Below are 10,875 nucleotides of genomic sequence, written 5' to 3'. Positions count from 1 at the left end.
AAAAAAACAGGACGCTTACCCTACTGGTGCACCTGGTCCATGCTCCCAGTTTTTAGTGGGGTCCGAGTTGTTCATTTGCTTTTGTTACTCTGTATGTATTATTTTAGTTACTTTATGTTCTTTGTTGTGCATGTCGGTTTTCCATGTCTGATCTTTGTCCCTGGATTACATTCTTTTAATTACCACTATAACCTTGGTTCCCTTGATTATTCTTTTTAATTTTAAATAACTGTCAATTATGATGACCTCAACTCTTTAAATTTTCCATCCACCATCATAACTGACAGCTATTCAAACTGAAAAGACAGTGTTCTTTGGTAGTTAAATAAGGCACATTGGAATAATGTAGGACAGATTTCTACCTAGAGAGCTGTAAGTCTATAAATTGGTAAAGTATCATTAATGGTAGGGAATTTTATACTGAAGCAATCAACAATGTTCAATAAACATTGTTGTTTTTTTTCTAATAACAAAACAAGAACACACAAAACTGAAACATACAGCATTAAGGTGATAAATCATACTTAAAATGTTCACTATATACACTGGAAGAATTGCAACACATGTCTTTTCATATTTTGTTAAACACCTCAAAAACATGTTTAGGACTTCAGAATTCATGAAAGACATGTTAAACAATACATGATCATACTGTAACTACATGAATATGTTTGCCATAGAATTTCATTCTTGACAAAGTGGTTTTTGTATAATTTTGTAAAGCATGTTTTCAATGTGTTTTTTAAACTATATTTTGAAAAATATGAAAATATATGTTTTAACTATTCCTATTTTTAGTAGCACCATAAAATCTCACGAAAATATATACTCCACAAAAAAAATTTAAGGGCCACTTTTTAAAAAGAAAATTTTTCTAAATGAATACAATCTGGATTTATTTAAATATAAAAGTATCAGACACATAAACATCTAATCTTTCTGATACGAATTCAAATTTTTATTGTATTTCTCTAACAAGAAATAAGGATTTTTTTTAAAGTTTCTAAAGTTATTAAAACTTTGTTTGAGGACTATATATAAATTACACACATGATCTTACAATGAAATAATGAATATGTAGTTATGTGAAAATATATTATTACTGTGACAAGTCATTCTGTTCACTGGAATATCAATTTCTTTATAATGATTTGAACATTAAAGGACATCATCACTTTTTAAACATCTTATCATACTAAGTGTATCAGGTTTCTATCCGCCATCATACGAACAATCGCACATCTTTTAAAGATATGCTGCCCATCCTATATACATCTGACATTGGTTTTTATCATCAGTTGATTCCTACAATAAAACATAACATGTATAAATATAACATAACATGGAAGAATATTACCAATCAATTTACTTTATACTCTGGTAATGCTATAACTGAAATTGTAGGTAAGAAGACTTATTTATACAAATGTACTGAAGTTGTAATGACATGATTTTTTTTTTTCTGTTATTAAACAAAATTCTGCATTACATGACTCATTTTCAAAGTGTTTTCATCACTTCAAAATGTGAATCTGGTCTTTTTTTGTCAACTAAGGAAAATTATCTTTATGTTTCTGTCTTTGGTAAATGTTTTGTAATTTATGATATTAGTATTTTAATACAGGTGACAAGAAATAAACAATACTGAACAATTTTCACTGAGAAAGGGAAGGGAATGACTTGTATTGACTAAATCTAATAAATTGGAAGTTCAGTTATAAACAACTGCTTTCTTTTCCAGTATATGGATTTTCTGTTTACATTGATTAGATGATTGACATGGCCCTCTATTGACAGAGCAACACTCTTTGGTTTGGATGGTCCTCCTTGTTTTGATGTGTTCTTTAATATTCCCTTCAACCTGTCTTCAATGTTCTGGACATGTGTCATAGCCTGTGAAAAAAGAAATAAATGATTTCAAATAACATAAATACTTTTCATGGATTTGTACTTATTGTTACTCATGATACAAATATAAACAGGGTAAAGAATATTGTTTGCTTTTTTTTTTTCTTTTAGAACTAGTAACCCAGAGGGTTTTACCAATACGATACTGCCTTAGTTTCAACAAATTTTGACAGCAAATTATGAATCTCTCCATAATGCCCGTGTTAAAATGACACAGAGCAAGAATTTATTAATCATCTTCATAAATTATGACTGAAAATATGGTTGGTCTTTAGGTAGCATAAACAGTTCTGGTAACCGAACACTATGATATAGTCAGTTACACAAATCAATTTTATTTCAAGTGCTGGGCATTGAAAATCTCTGAAATGCAATCTCCCTTATAACTCTAGAATAGATTACATTTTAATTAAAACTTCGTACCTGTTCATTATTAATCTCTCCTGTATCTCCTGGAACAGACTTTTGACCGGGAATCATTATAGACCTTTGACCTTGTGGCTTTATTGGTTTGCTCCATTCCACCAAGGGATCATATATAAACGGCTTCAAAACACTGAAACGAAATTAAGTTAGTACATAATACTACAAGGTGGTTGCACACTGTATTGTGCTAAGGATACCTCCACTAGCTTAAAATCTCAATTCAGAAATGGTGGAAAGACCAATCTAAAAACAGGAGACCATGCATCATGTCAAACTACACTGGATAAGATATAATTCTACCAGTCAAAGGTAAGAAAAGTATCATCATTTTTTTAAATTGAACACTCCATCTAAGAACTTCAAATCTCAGCAAACAATAAGCTGAAGTATGACAAATAAAATGCTCTGCTGAGTGCAGCTAAATAAATCTGCACAAATTAAACCCTGATCAGATGGGGCAAATATGGACACTTCATTCAAGCTTGATACAGTTCTGAATTTTGATTGTGATTAGATATTTGACACAAAATATATAAAAATTGGAAAGAAGTTTCCATAAATAATAAAAACAAAAAACACAATCCAATTCAAGAAAGATTCACAAGAGTTGCTGGAAGTGGTTTCAATTATTGTGTAATTATGGAAAATCCCCCTTTTTTATGAATAAAGTCCAAAAACTCAAAAAAGGGAATAAGAAATTTATAACCACTGTAAAGTGAGCCAATATCAAAAGTATTTAACTATTTTCCAAAAGTTTTGTGCAAATGAGTGCAACTGCTACTGAGTTAAGTCTGAAAACTGTAAAATCCCCCTTTTTTAAGTGCATAGTCCCATAAATCTGAATTTTAAACTCAAAGTTACAAAAAAATTGAAAGGGAGTTTACTTCAATATACATTAACAATTACCAAAGTTTCACATAAACTGGTTGCCTTTTGAGTTCTTGTGCAAAGTGTGAAGGAAGGATGGACAAACTGACACCAGTAAACAATAAACCATTGTCTTAAAAGGGATTTATTAATGATCATGTCAAAACTACAAGCAAAAAATAAATCCAGTAATAACCTGATTGGAATAGACAATATCTATCCCCAATTTAACCAGTGAGAGTTAAAACTACCCTTCATATCAAAATAGATCTAAGATTGAGAAAATTTTCTCCACTAATTTTCAAATACACACCTCATTAAAGGATCCATTTGAGTTCTCATCACTCTCAGTGTAACTTCACATGCTTTCCTAAATATCCCTTCATATCCCATTGGACCCTACAAACAAATACTGTGTATTATATTTATTTTAGAAAACATGTTTTACTAACTTTCAAAACAGTCACTTATATGTTCTTCATTTATATGAGCCAATTGTATACCATATAGTTAGTGAGACATTCATATCTATCTATTATATATATTACTATAGGTAAAATTTCACTTCTAGTAGTACATAGAACTCACCATAGCATCTATCATGTTGTGTGTTAATCTGAAAGGAACTCTTTCTGGCCACTCAAATGATTCACCCTGAAAGTAAACGAATTATATATTTGAACATGATATAGCATTCAAAATTGGATGTGTGGGAAAGACTGGTAAAAATTGAAAAATAATTGCATCATGTGATAATAAAGTTCCATCCAATTCTTTTCAGCAGTTTCCTAGGAGATAGGAATGGAAGGATTGACAAACAGATGGTCAAAAGGACTGAGTGAACCCAATACCTTTGTGTGGGGTGGGGGGGAGAGAATAATTTCCTTGGGTTAAGTTTATAAACCCATCAGAGTTTTGTAGTTGTTAACAAGGTATACAGGGTATTTAAAAATGATGTAAAAGTATTGATCACTTCATGAATTGTAGAGATCCAATATTCTAGGTCTATATCATAGGAGTAAGGGGTTAGTACAACCAAAACAACTGACCTAAATTTTCAAGGCAAAACAATAAAGTAAAAATCAACAAAATCAAAAGTAACTAGTATTAATTATATTAGATACCAACACAGATGTTCCTTAAATGTTCCCATTGTCACAGATTTTCAAAAATCAGTTTCTATGGCTCTAAGATTTTTTCGGATTTTTTGGTTGTTGATTTTTTAAATTTTCAACAGCATCTTGGAATGATGGTCATTTTTTTCAATTTCGATATGGCCGACTGGAACCCCTTGTGGAGAGATATTTTTAAACTTATAGTTTGTTCTGTATTTTTATGATTTTTTTCATATTTGAACGGCGGCCATGTATAAAAATTTTGATATAGATTGCACATCTGCATAGGGTGACCATTTTATTTTTGGTGCCAAATTTTGTTCCAATCAGTTTGGCTGTTTTTGAGAAGATAAGCGGACAAAAGTATTTGGGAAAAAAGAATTATAAAAGATAAAACAAAAACTGTCTGGGGAACATAAATATATTCAAATACCTACTTTGTTGAATAAACAGTTGAAATCTACATGAACACAGTCCCCATTAGTGGAATCAAAGAGGATATTTTCACCATGTCTATCTCCAAGTCCAAGTATATAGCCTACCATACTCATAACAGCAGCAGTACGGGCATAGGATACCCTTGCATTGTACCTTGAGAATAGCGAAGCAAGAATAAATTGAACATTGTATATTATGTTGTTAAGTTTCCATACTGATTTTTTACCCCAAGGAACTGCCTTATTACCACTCTTGAGGTTAAATTATACCAACAGACTGAATATTTGTTTGATGATGATTGGGGCTTTAACATGTTATGGCTAATACCAGGTTTACCTGTACATTCTGTTTTATTACCTTTTTTAAAAATATGTCATATCATTCAACTCAGACAAGAGACATAAGTTAACTTTTGAGAGAAAAAAAATATAATCATGGGGTAGTTTTTATTTTTCACAGCTTCATTTTTAACTTTAATAACCAGCTAAACTGAATATGCATATACAAAAAAGTAACAATATAATAGAATTATATAAACAGACATATTGACATGTATGGTCTGATAGTCATAACTCCATAACAAATCTTTCTCACCATGAGGTAGGGTCCTGAAATGTCCTGAGAAACCATTCTTTGAACACAGGAGGATGCTTTGGTAACAATTTCTCTTTCAACACACGCAGCTTTGTACTGTCAATATAAAAATGTTCTTATTACATATCATGGTTCGTCAATGTACAGTCTTTATATTTTTATAAAGTTCTGAATAAAAATATACAAGATATAATTGGCAACTTTTAAAACACCGAAAAAAAACCCAATTTTTTTATCTATATGTGTTATATTTTTACAAAACAATAATCCTTTCTACATTCAGGTCTGTATTAATTTTTTTTAGAAAATCATATTTCATCTTTCACTAAAATCAATCAGCCAAACCAAGAATGATAACTCTTGCAAAGTGTCAATTTCAGACAGTCCAAAAAGTGCAACAACACACTGATGATGTGGTCTATGGCTGTTTCTGACATGCATGAATCACCTCCTGTCTGATTATTATCAAGAATACTACTTGAATTGAGATATAAAGTGGCCTAGATTTGTAAGCAAAATTAATTATGCAATACCACTCATATGTTGTTACTTACTCTATAGAGGAATCTTTGTGAGGACATGCCTCTTTCAGTTCTTTCCCTGACATGCCACATCCCCTTTCTCTGTAGTACTTCATTAATATATGTCTAAGGCCACTGGTATTATTCACCCACTCAATCAGTCCACATTCCTCATTCAAAGGTATCACAGACTAAAAACGAACAATTATGTTAAATTCACTAATAAATACTTAACAGTACAAGAACAATATTACATCCTGATCTTAATTACCATCAAATGCATCTATGTATCAGATCAGTTTATATTACTTTATTAAAATCTGTATTTCTGGTCATATATTATGAAAATCTGTAAAATCCTGAACTTTGTGATTTTTAACATAGATACTATGGAAAGACTCACAATCTGTAGAGTGTAATTTGCAGTCAAAACTTGTAGAAACTACAGAGAATCCATAAAAGTTAAACATCTCTGATTTATAAAACAGGCAAATAGAATCTAAAACCACTAAGTTATGAATGTATCCTGGTCACATTTTTATACTGTAGTACTCTGCTTAGAGTAAAATTAAATCTCTTGAAATATTCAAGTTACCATAAGATGTGAAATTTCACTACAATAAGAATCTGATATTATATTTTTTAAAACAACAAAGTAACAGAACTTACATAGGTTCTTATGTGGAGTTGTCTCCTCCTTGAGTCTGGATCTTTGTGAAGGAATTTATTGATGATTCCATTAAACTCCATCAATCTACAGTCCTTCCTTAAATCATCCTGTCACCAAATGATAGTTAAATATTTCATTTTTGGATGATAAAATGTGTTCAACAATAATTATAACATCATCATAAACAATAGAAAGAAATTCTGACTGGTAACCAATTAAAATTTGGTGTTCAACCAATAAAATATTTTGCAACTGAGAGAAAACATTGTTTTACATAAAAAAGTAAGTTTTTTTAAGCCATTCATTTTTGTAAAGTACCTTGTACACACTGTCCTGTTTGGATGAATCTTCTTAACTTACCCATTTTTGTCTACAAAACTAACACTGACCTTAGGTTTACACATCATAATGTAAAGTTTTCCATCACTCCCTACCAATGTTATCTTCTTTGGTCTTTGAAGAGATGGAAGTATCTCAATCTAAAAATAATTAAAGATGATAAATGAAATAAACATTAATCATTTACATTCAACAATGACATTCATTCTAAAATAATTGTGTTACACCATTACATGTAGAAAGATTTACCTCTGAATTCCATTTAAAAGTCAATTACTTTGGAATATATTCATATTATTACATATTTTTTTATGTTGGTTAATGACGAACTAGAAACATGTTTTAGGTTACATTTAGCCATTTAATTAAGTAGCCATCTTTATAAAAATCAGACAGAAGGTGATTTACACATGTCAAAAATCCACGAAATTCAGTTTTATTCCTTGTTCAGAAACCTTTATAGATCACATAGCCAGTCTTAATTTTTCATTTTGGTGTTGTGCTATGGAAATAAAATTTATATAGATTGTGCATGAAATTAACACTTTGCAAGAGTTATTGTTCTTGATTTGGTTTGATTTGGTTGACTTTAGTGGGATGTTAAAGTGTAGTTTTCTCAAAAGTACAGATCTGAATGCAGAAATAATTATCATTATGTGAAAGTACACTAAAGGTAGACTGAAAAAAAATATAGTTTGTTTGGTGTTTTTTTTTTGTTCACCATGAATCACTCTACTATTGGCAGTGCCTGAATTTTATGTGAACTGGTACTTAATTAATTAATTATGTAAAGGCATTGTGAACACTGACTGTATCTTCCAATCCTTTGATATAGACTTCATTGGATGGGAATGGATTATGATCTCTGTGAGCTCCTGGTGTATTGGGTAGTGTTACTGTCATTGAAGACTGCAGAGGAACCAGTATTGTACTGAATGTGCTGTAAAATAGATTCATAAACAAAACAGTTATTGTGAGTCCTTCTCCTAACTGGATAAGTCTAGATGATGCCCATCAATGTCTCAGTAAGGGTTTTACTGTTGGGTTGAAGTATATCTTTTTTATTAACTAAGCATTTTTTATATCAGCATGACCAGTACACACTCTAGTAAATTCAATTAAAAAATAAGTTATTAATTTCTGTTTTATTGTAACAGTCAATTACAGACATTTCACATATTTCAGTACAAAATCAATGATCATCAAAAAAAAAAAACCCAACCCACCCTGCTTTGTACAAGACAATATATCAAAAATAATGTGCTGCTTATAAGCAAAAGCTGTTAGAAATGCTTATTGCTCAATGCAGACAAATTATTCTGACTCTAAACTGTTCACTCATCACAAATCTCCCATACTTTTTGCACACTTGTTGAAGCAGATAAAATAAAACCACTCAGAGACAAAATAATAATAGGATTGTAAATTGGAAAGCGTGAATAACCAAAATGTCATCATGAGTGCCAAAGTACACCACGAGTGGGTGGAACTTGTCCTGCACATGAGATTAATCTTCCAGCATTCTTGGCACGAGTAATTATATTTTGGTTATTCAGGATAACCAGTTAATTAGCCTATTTATTATACAGATTTTCTCCATAATCCTATTTTAAACACAAATTTTAAAATTTTGTGATCTGCAGATTGATATTTGTGTTGTGATAATTTGAAGACAAAAAGTCTGAAAGGGAAATTAAAATTAAAATTAAAGAGTGAAATGGTTGCAGAATTTCTTTTACAGGTAAATTATCAAAATTCATTACACAGGGAACATTTGATAAATCACTGCTAACTGTAAAATAATTAATGTAATACCAAAGACACCTACCTATCTTCTAGTAACCTTTTCAGTGGTCTGAAGCTTTGAGATACACTCATGGTAGCCGCTGATTTAGATTCCTTGTTACATAACTCTAACAATCTCTCTGTTAACTTGGTACCATCCTTCAAAATGAAGATAAACATTTGACTAAGTTAATATTCCAAAAGTTTTATATATCACTACTGCATTTTTATTTTTAATAAAACATCAAAGTGTTGTACATTCTGTAACATTTCAAAATCTGCCTGAATTTTATGGCTAGAAACATTTGTTTTTCAAGTGAAGTAGTTAGCATACAATAGCAATAGATGGTGAACTCATAATATTTTAATGACTCACCTCTATGTATTTCTTCAGCTCTGAATTCTTTGATCTAAAAAGGGTATATTTATCAATAGTTTGAAAATTTTTCCAATGTGATCATACCAAAAATCAAAGATAACAAAAATTTTAAAAAATTTGATCTAAAAACTCTTATTGTTTTCTGCTGTATCACACTGGAAGATACAATAATTCTATTTGTCTGTCAGACTGAGATTTTTGTTCTTTCTACATGTTGACTTACATTTATAGAATATATATCTCAGTATTCCTTCCAAATATATATCATATATTTAGAATAAAATATACCTTTTTTGTATATGCATTATAAGTATTTGTTTAAACCCTATATCGTTTAGCCCATATCACATATCCTATATCACACACCTAGCCCTATATCACATATCCTATGTCACACCCCTAGCCCTATATCACATACCCTTTACTGCACCCCTTCATGGACCATACTTGAAGTATAGTTAAAATATATGATATAATGAACATGACATGTAAGAATCAGTATCACTTGTGGTATCACCCCTCAACCTATATCACCCCACAGGCCAGTGGTTGATATAGGGGTCTCGGGTTGATACTGCATGTGATACAGATTTTGACATGTTATATTCAGTATATATCACAGAATATATATTAACTCACTATGCCTCACAGAATATATAATCTCACTTTGCAATTTGCATCACAGAATAATTAAACTCACTATGTCTCACCAAATATTAAAACTCAATTTGCCTAAACTCACTATGCTTCATACAAAATTTAAACTAAATTTGCTTCTACTCACACTTCTTGACAGAATATTTCAACTCATTTTGCCTCACACAACCTGACAGAATAATTGAACTTACTTTGCCTCAGCAAAAATATCTTGACACCTCTTTACTCTCATGGGATAGGAAGACTGAAAGACACAAAATGAAAACTGCACCGTATCATATAAATCCATTACATGGAAAAGGTATTACTGTACATGGAATTTATCTGGTATTAAAAACAAGATATTCAGCACGAAGTTGCACATGATGTTGTGCTAGGTATACCCCACTAGTAATTGAAGTGGAAATTGGACAGCAACTAAAACCACTTACAACATATAACCCATCTATATAAAGCCACATACCAAATCTAGAAGCAATCAGTCCAGTGGAAGCAAAGATTTTTGTGATCTTTATTTTATGAATCCAGGAAATCGGTTCCTTAACACATTTAATTTTACAAAAGCCCTTAGTCTGAGTCAGTATGGCACTTGGAAATAATCTGCATTATATAATCATATCACTGAACCATGAGGGAGAACGAGTAAACACCATGAATACCTAAAAGAACCCTGAAGGAAATACTGGAAGTACAACTGAAATCTGAACAGTGTTGGAAATTTGTCAATTGTATGTGTCAGCAAGTTTTGTCATCAGCACAGCCATCACTGGCACATACTTTCATCAATTAATAGTGACAACCAAATATGAATTCATATTTGATTGTCATCAACTATTGATAGTTATAAGTGGGTGTGACAGCCATGTGCAAACTTCAATGGCTTTCAATTGCCAAGTTAAAAAAATTGCTGTAGAAACGCAATTATCCTGTGAATCTCCGTGCAAATATAAAAAAAATAACTTTTTTGCTGGATGTTTCAATTTCAAAACATCAATTTTTCCTCTAATTTTAGTTTGTTATCTAGTAATTTATCACCACCAATTATTTACGACTGCCACCAATTTTTGTAGACACCTTTTTCTGATATAGGTTATTGTAGATAGATGGTATTTTTTTATTGACTGCATTTTTCCAGTAGTGCCCCCTCTGCCAAAATGCTTGAGCCATGATGACCCC

General features: G+C 31.0%; 1 protein-coding gene across 2 annotated transcripts in view; it reads right to left on the bottom strand.

The window, feature by feature from the left end:
- Positions 1–405: 405 nt before the first annotated feature.
- LOC148621952 (serine/threonine-protein kinase ATR-like) overlaps positions 406–10,875 on the bottom strand; it is a 57,323-nt gene continuing 46,853 nt past the window's right edge. Inside the window, exons 55-68 of one of the 2 annotated variants that reach the window (XM_088571356.1) lie at positions 9,891–9,943; positions 9,040–9,073; positions 8,707–8,822; positions 7,689–7,818; positions 6,929–7,018; positions 6,539–6,646; positions 5,903–6,060; positions 5,349–5,444; positions 4,754–4,907; positions 3,790–3,855; positions 3,515–3,600; positions 2,332–2,464; positions 1,762–1,893; positions 406–1,305 (exon numbers count right to left, since the gene is read on the bottom strand). In XM_088571356.1, the coding sequence (XP_088427482.1) occupies positions 1,246–1,305; positions 1,762–1,893; positions 2,332–2,464; positions 3,515–3,600; positions 3,790–3,855; positions 4,754–4,907; positions 5,349–5,444; positions 5,903–6,060; positions 6,539–6,646; positions 6,929–7,018; positions 7,689–7,818; positions 8,707–8,822; positions 9,040–9,073; positions 9,891–9,943 (1,416 nt within the window). In that variant the 3' untranslated portion in view covers positions 406–1,245. The remainder of the gene's footprint in view (positions 1,306–1,761; positions 1,894–2,331; positions 2,465–3,514; positions 3,601–3,789; positions 3,856–4,753; positions 4,908–5,348; positions 5,445–5,902; positions 6,061–6,538; positions 6,647–6,928; positions 7,019–7,688; positions 7,819–8,706; positions 8,823–9,039; positions 9,074–9,890; positions 9,944–10,875) is intronic. The other variant, XM_088571355.1, reaches the window with a different exon arrangement.

This window comes from Perna viridis, chromosome 3 (assembly GCF_037379345.1).
Source record: "Perna viridis isolate PV_CMFRI_1.1 ecotype Kerala chromosome 3, ASM3737934v1, whole genome shotgun sequence".
Lineage (NCBI taxonomy): Eukaryota > Metazoa > Mollusca > Bivalvia > Mytilida > Mytilidae > Perna > Perna viridis.
Note: the sequence above shows the minus strand (reverse complement) of the source record. Positions and strands in the feature narration are given on the sequence as shown.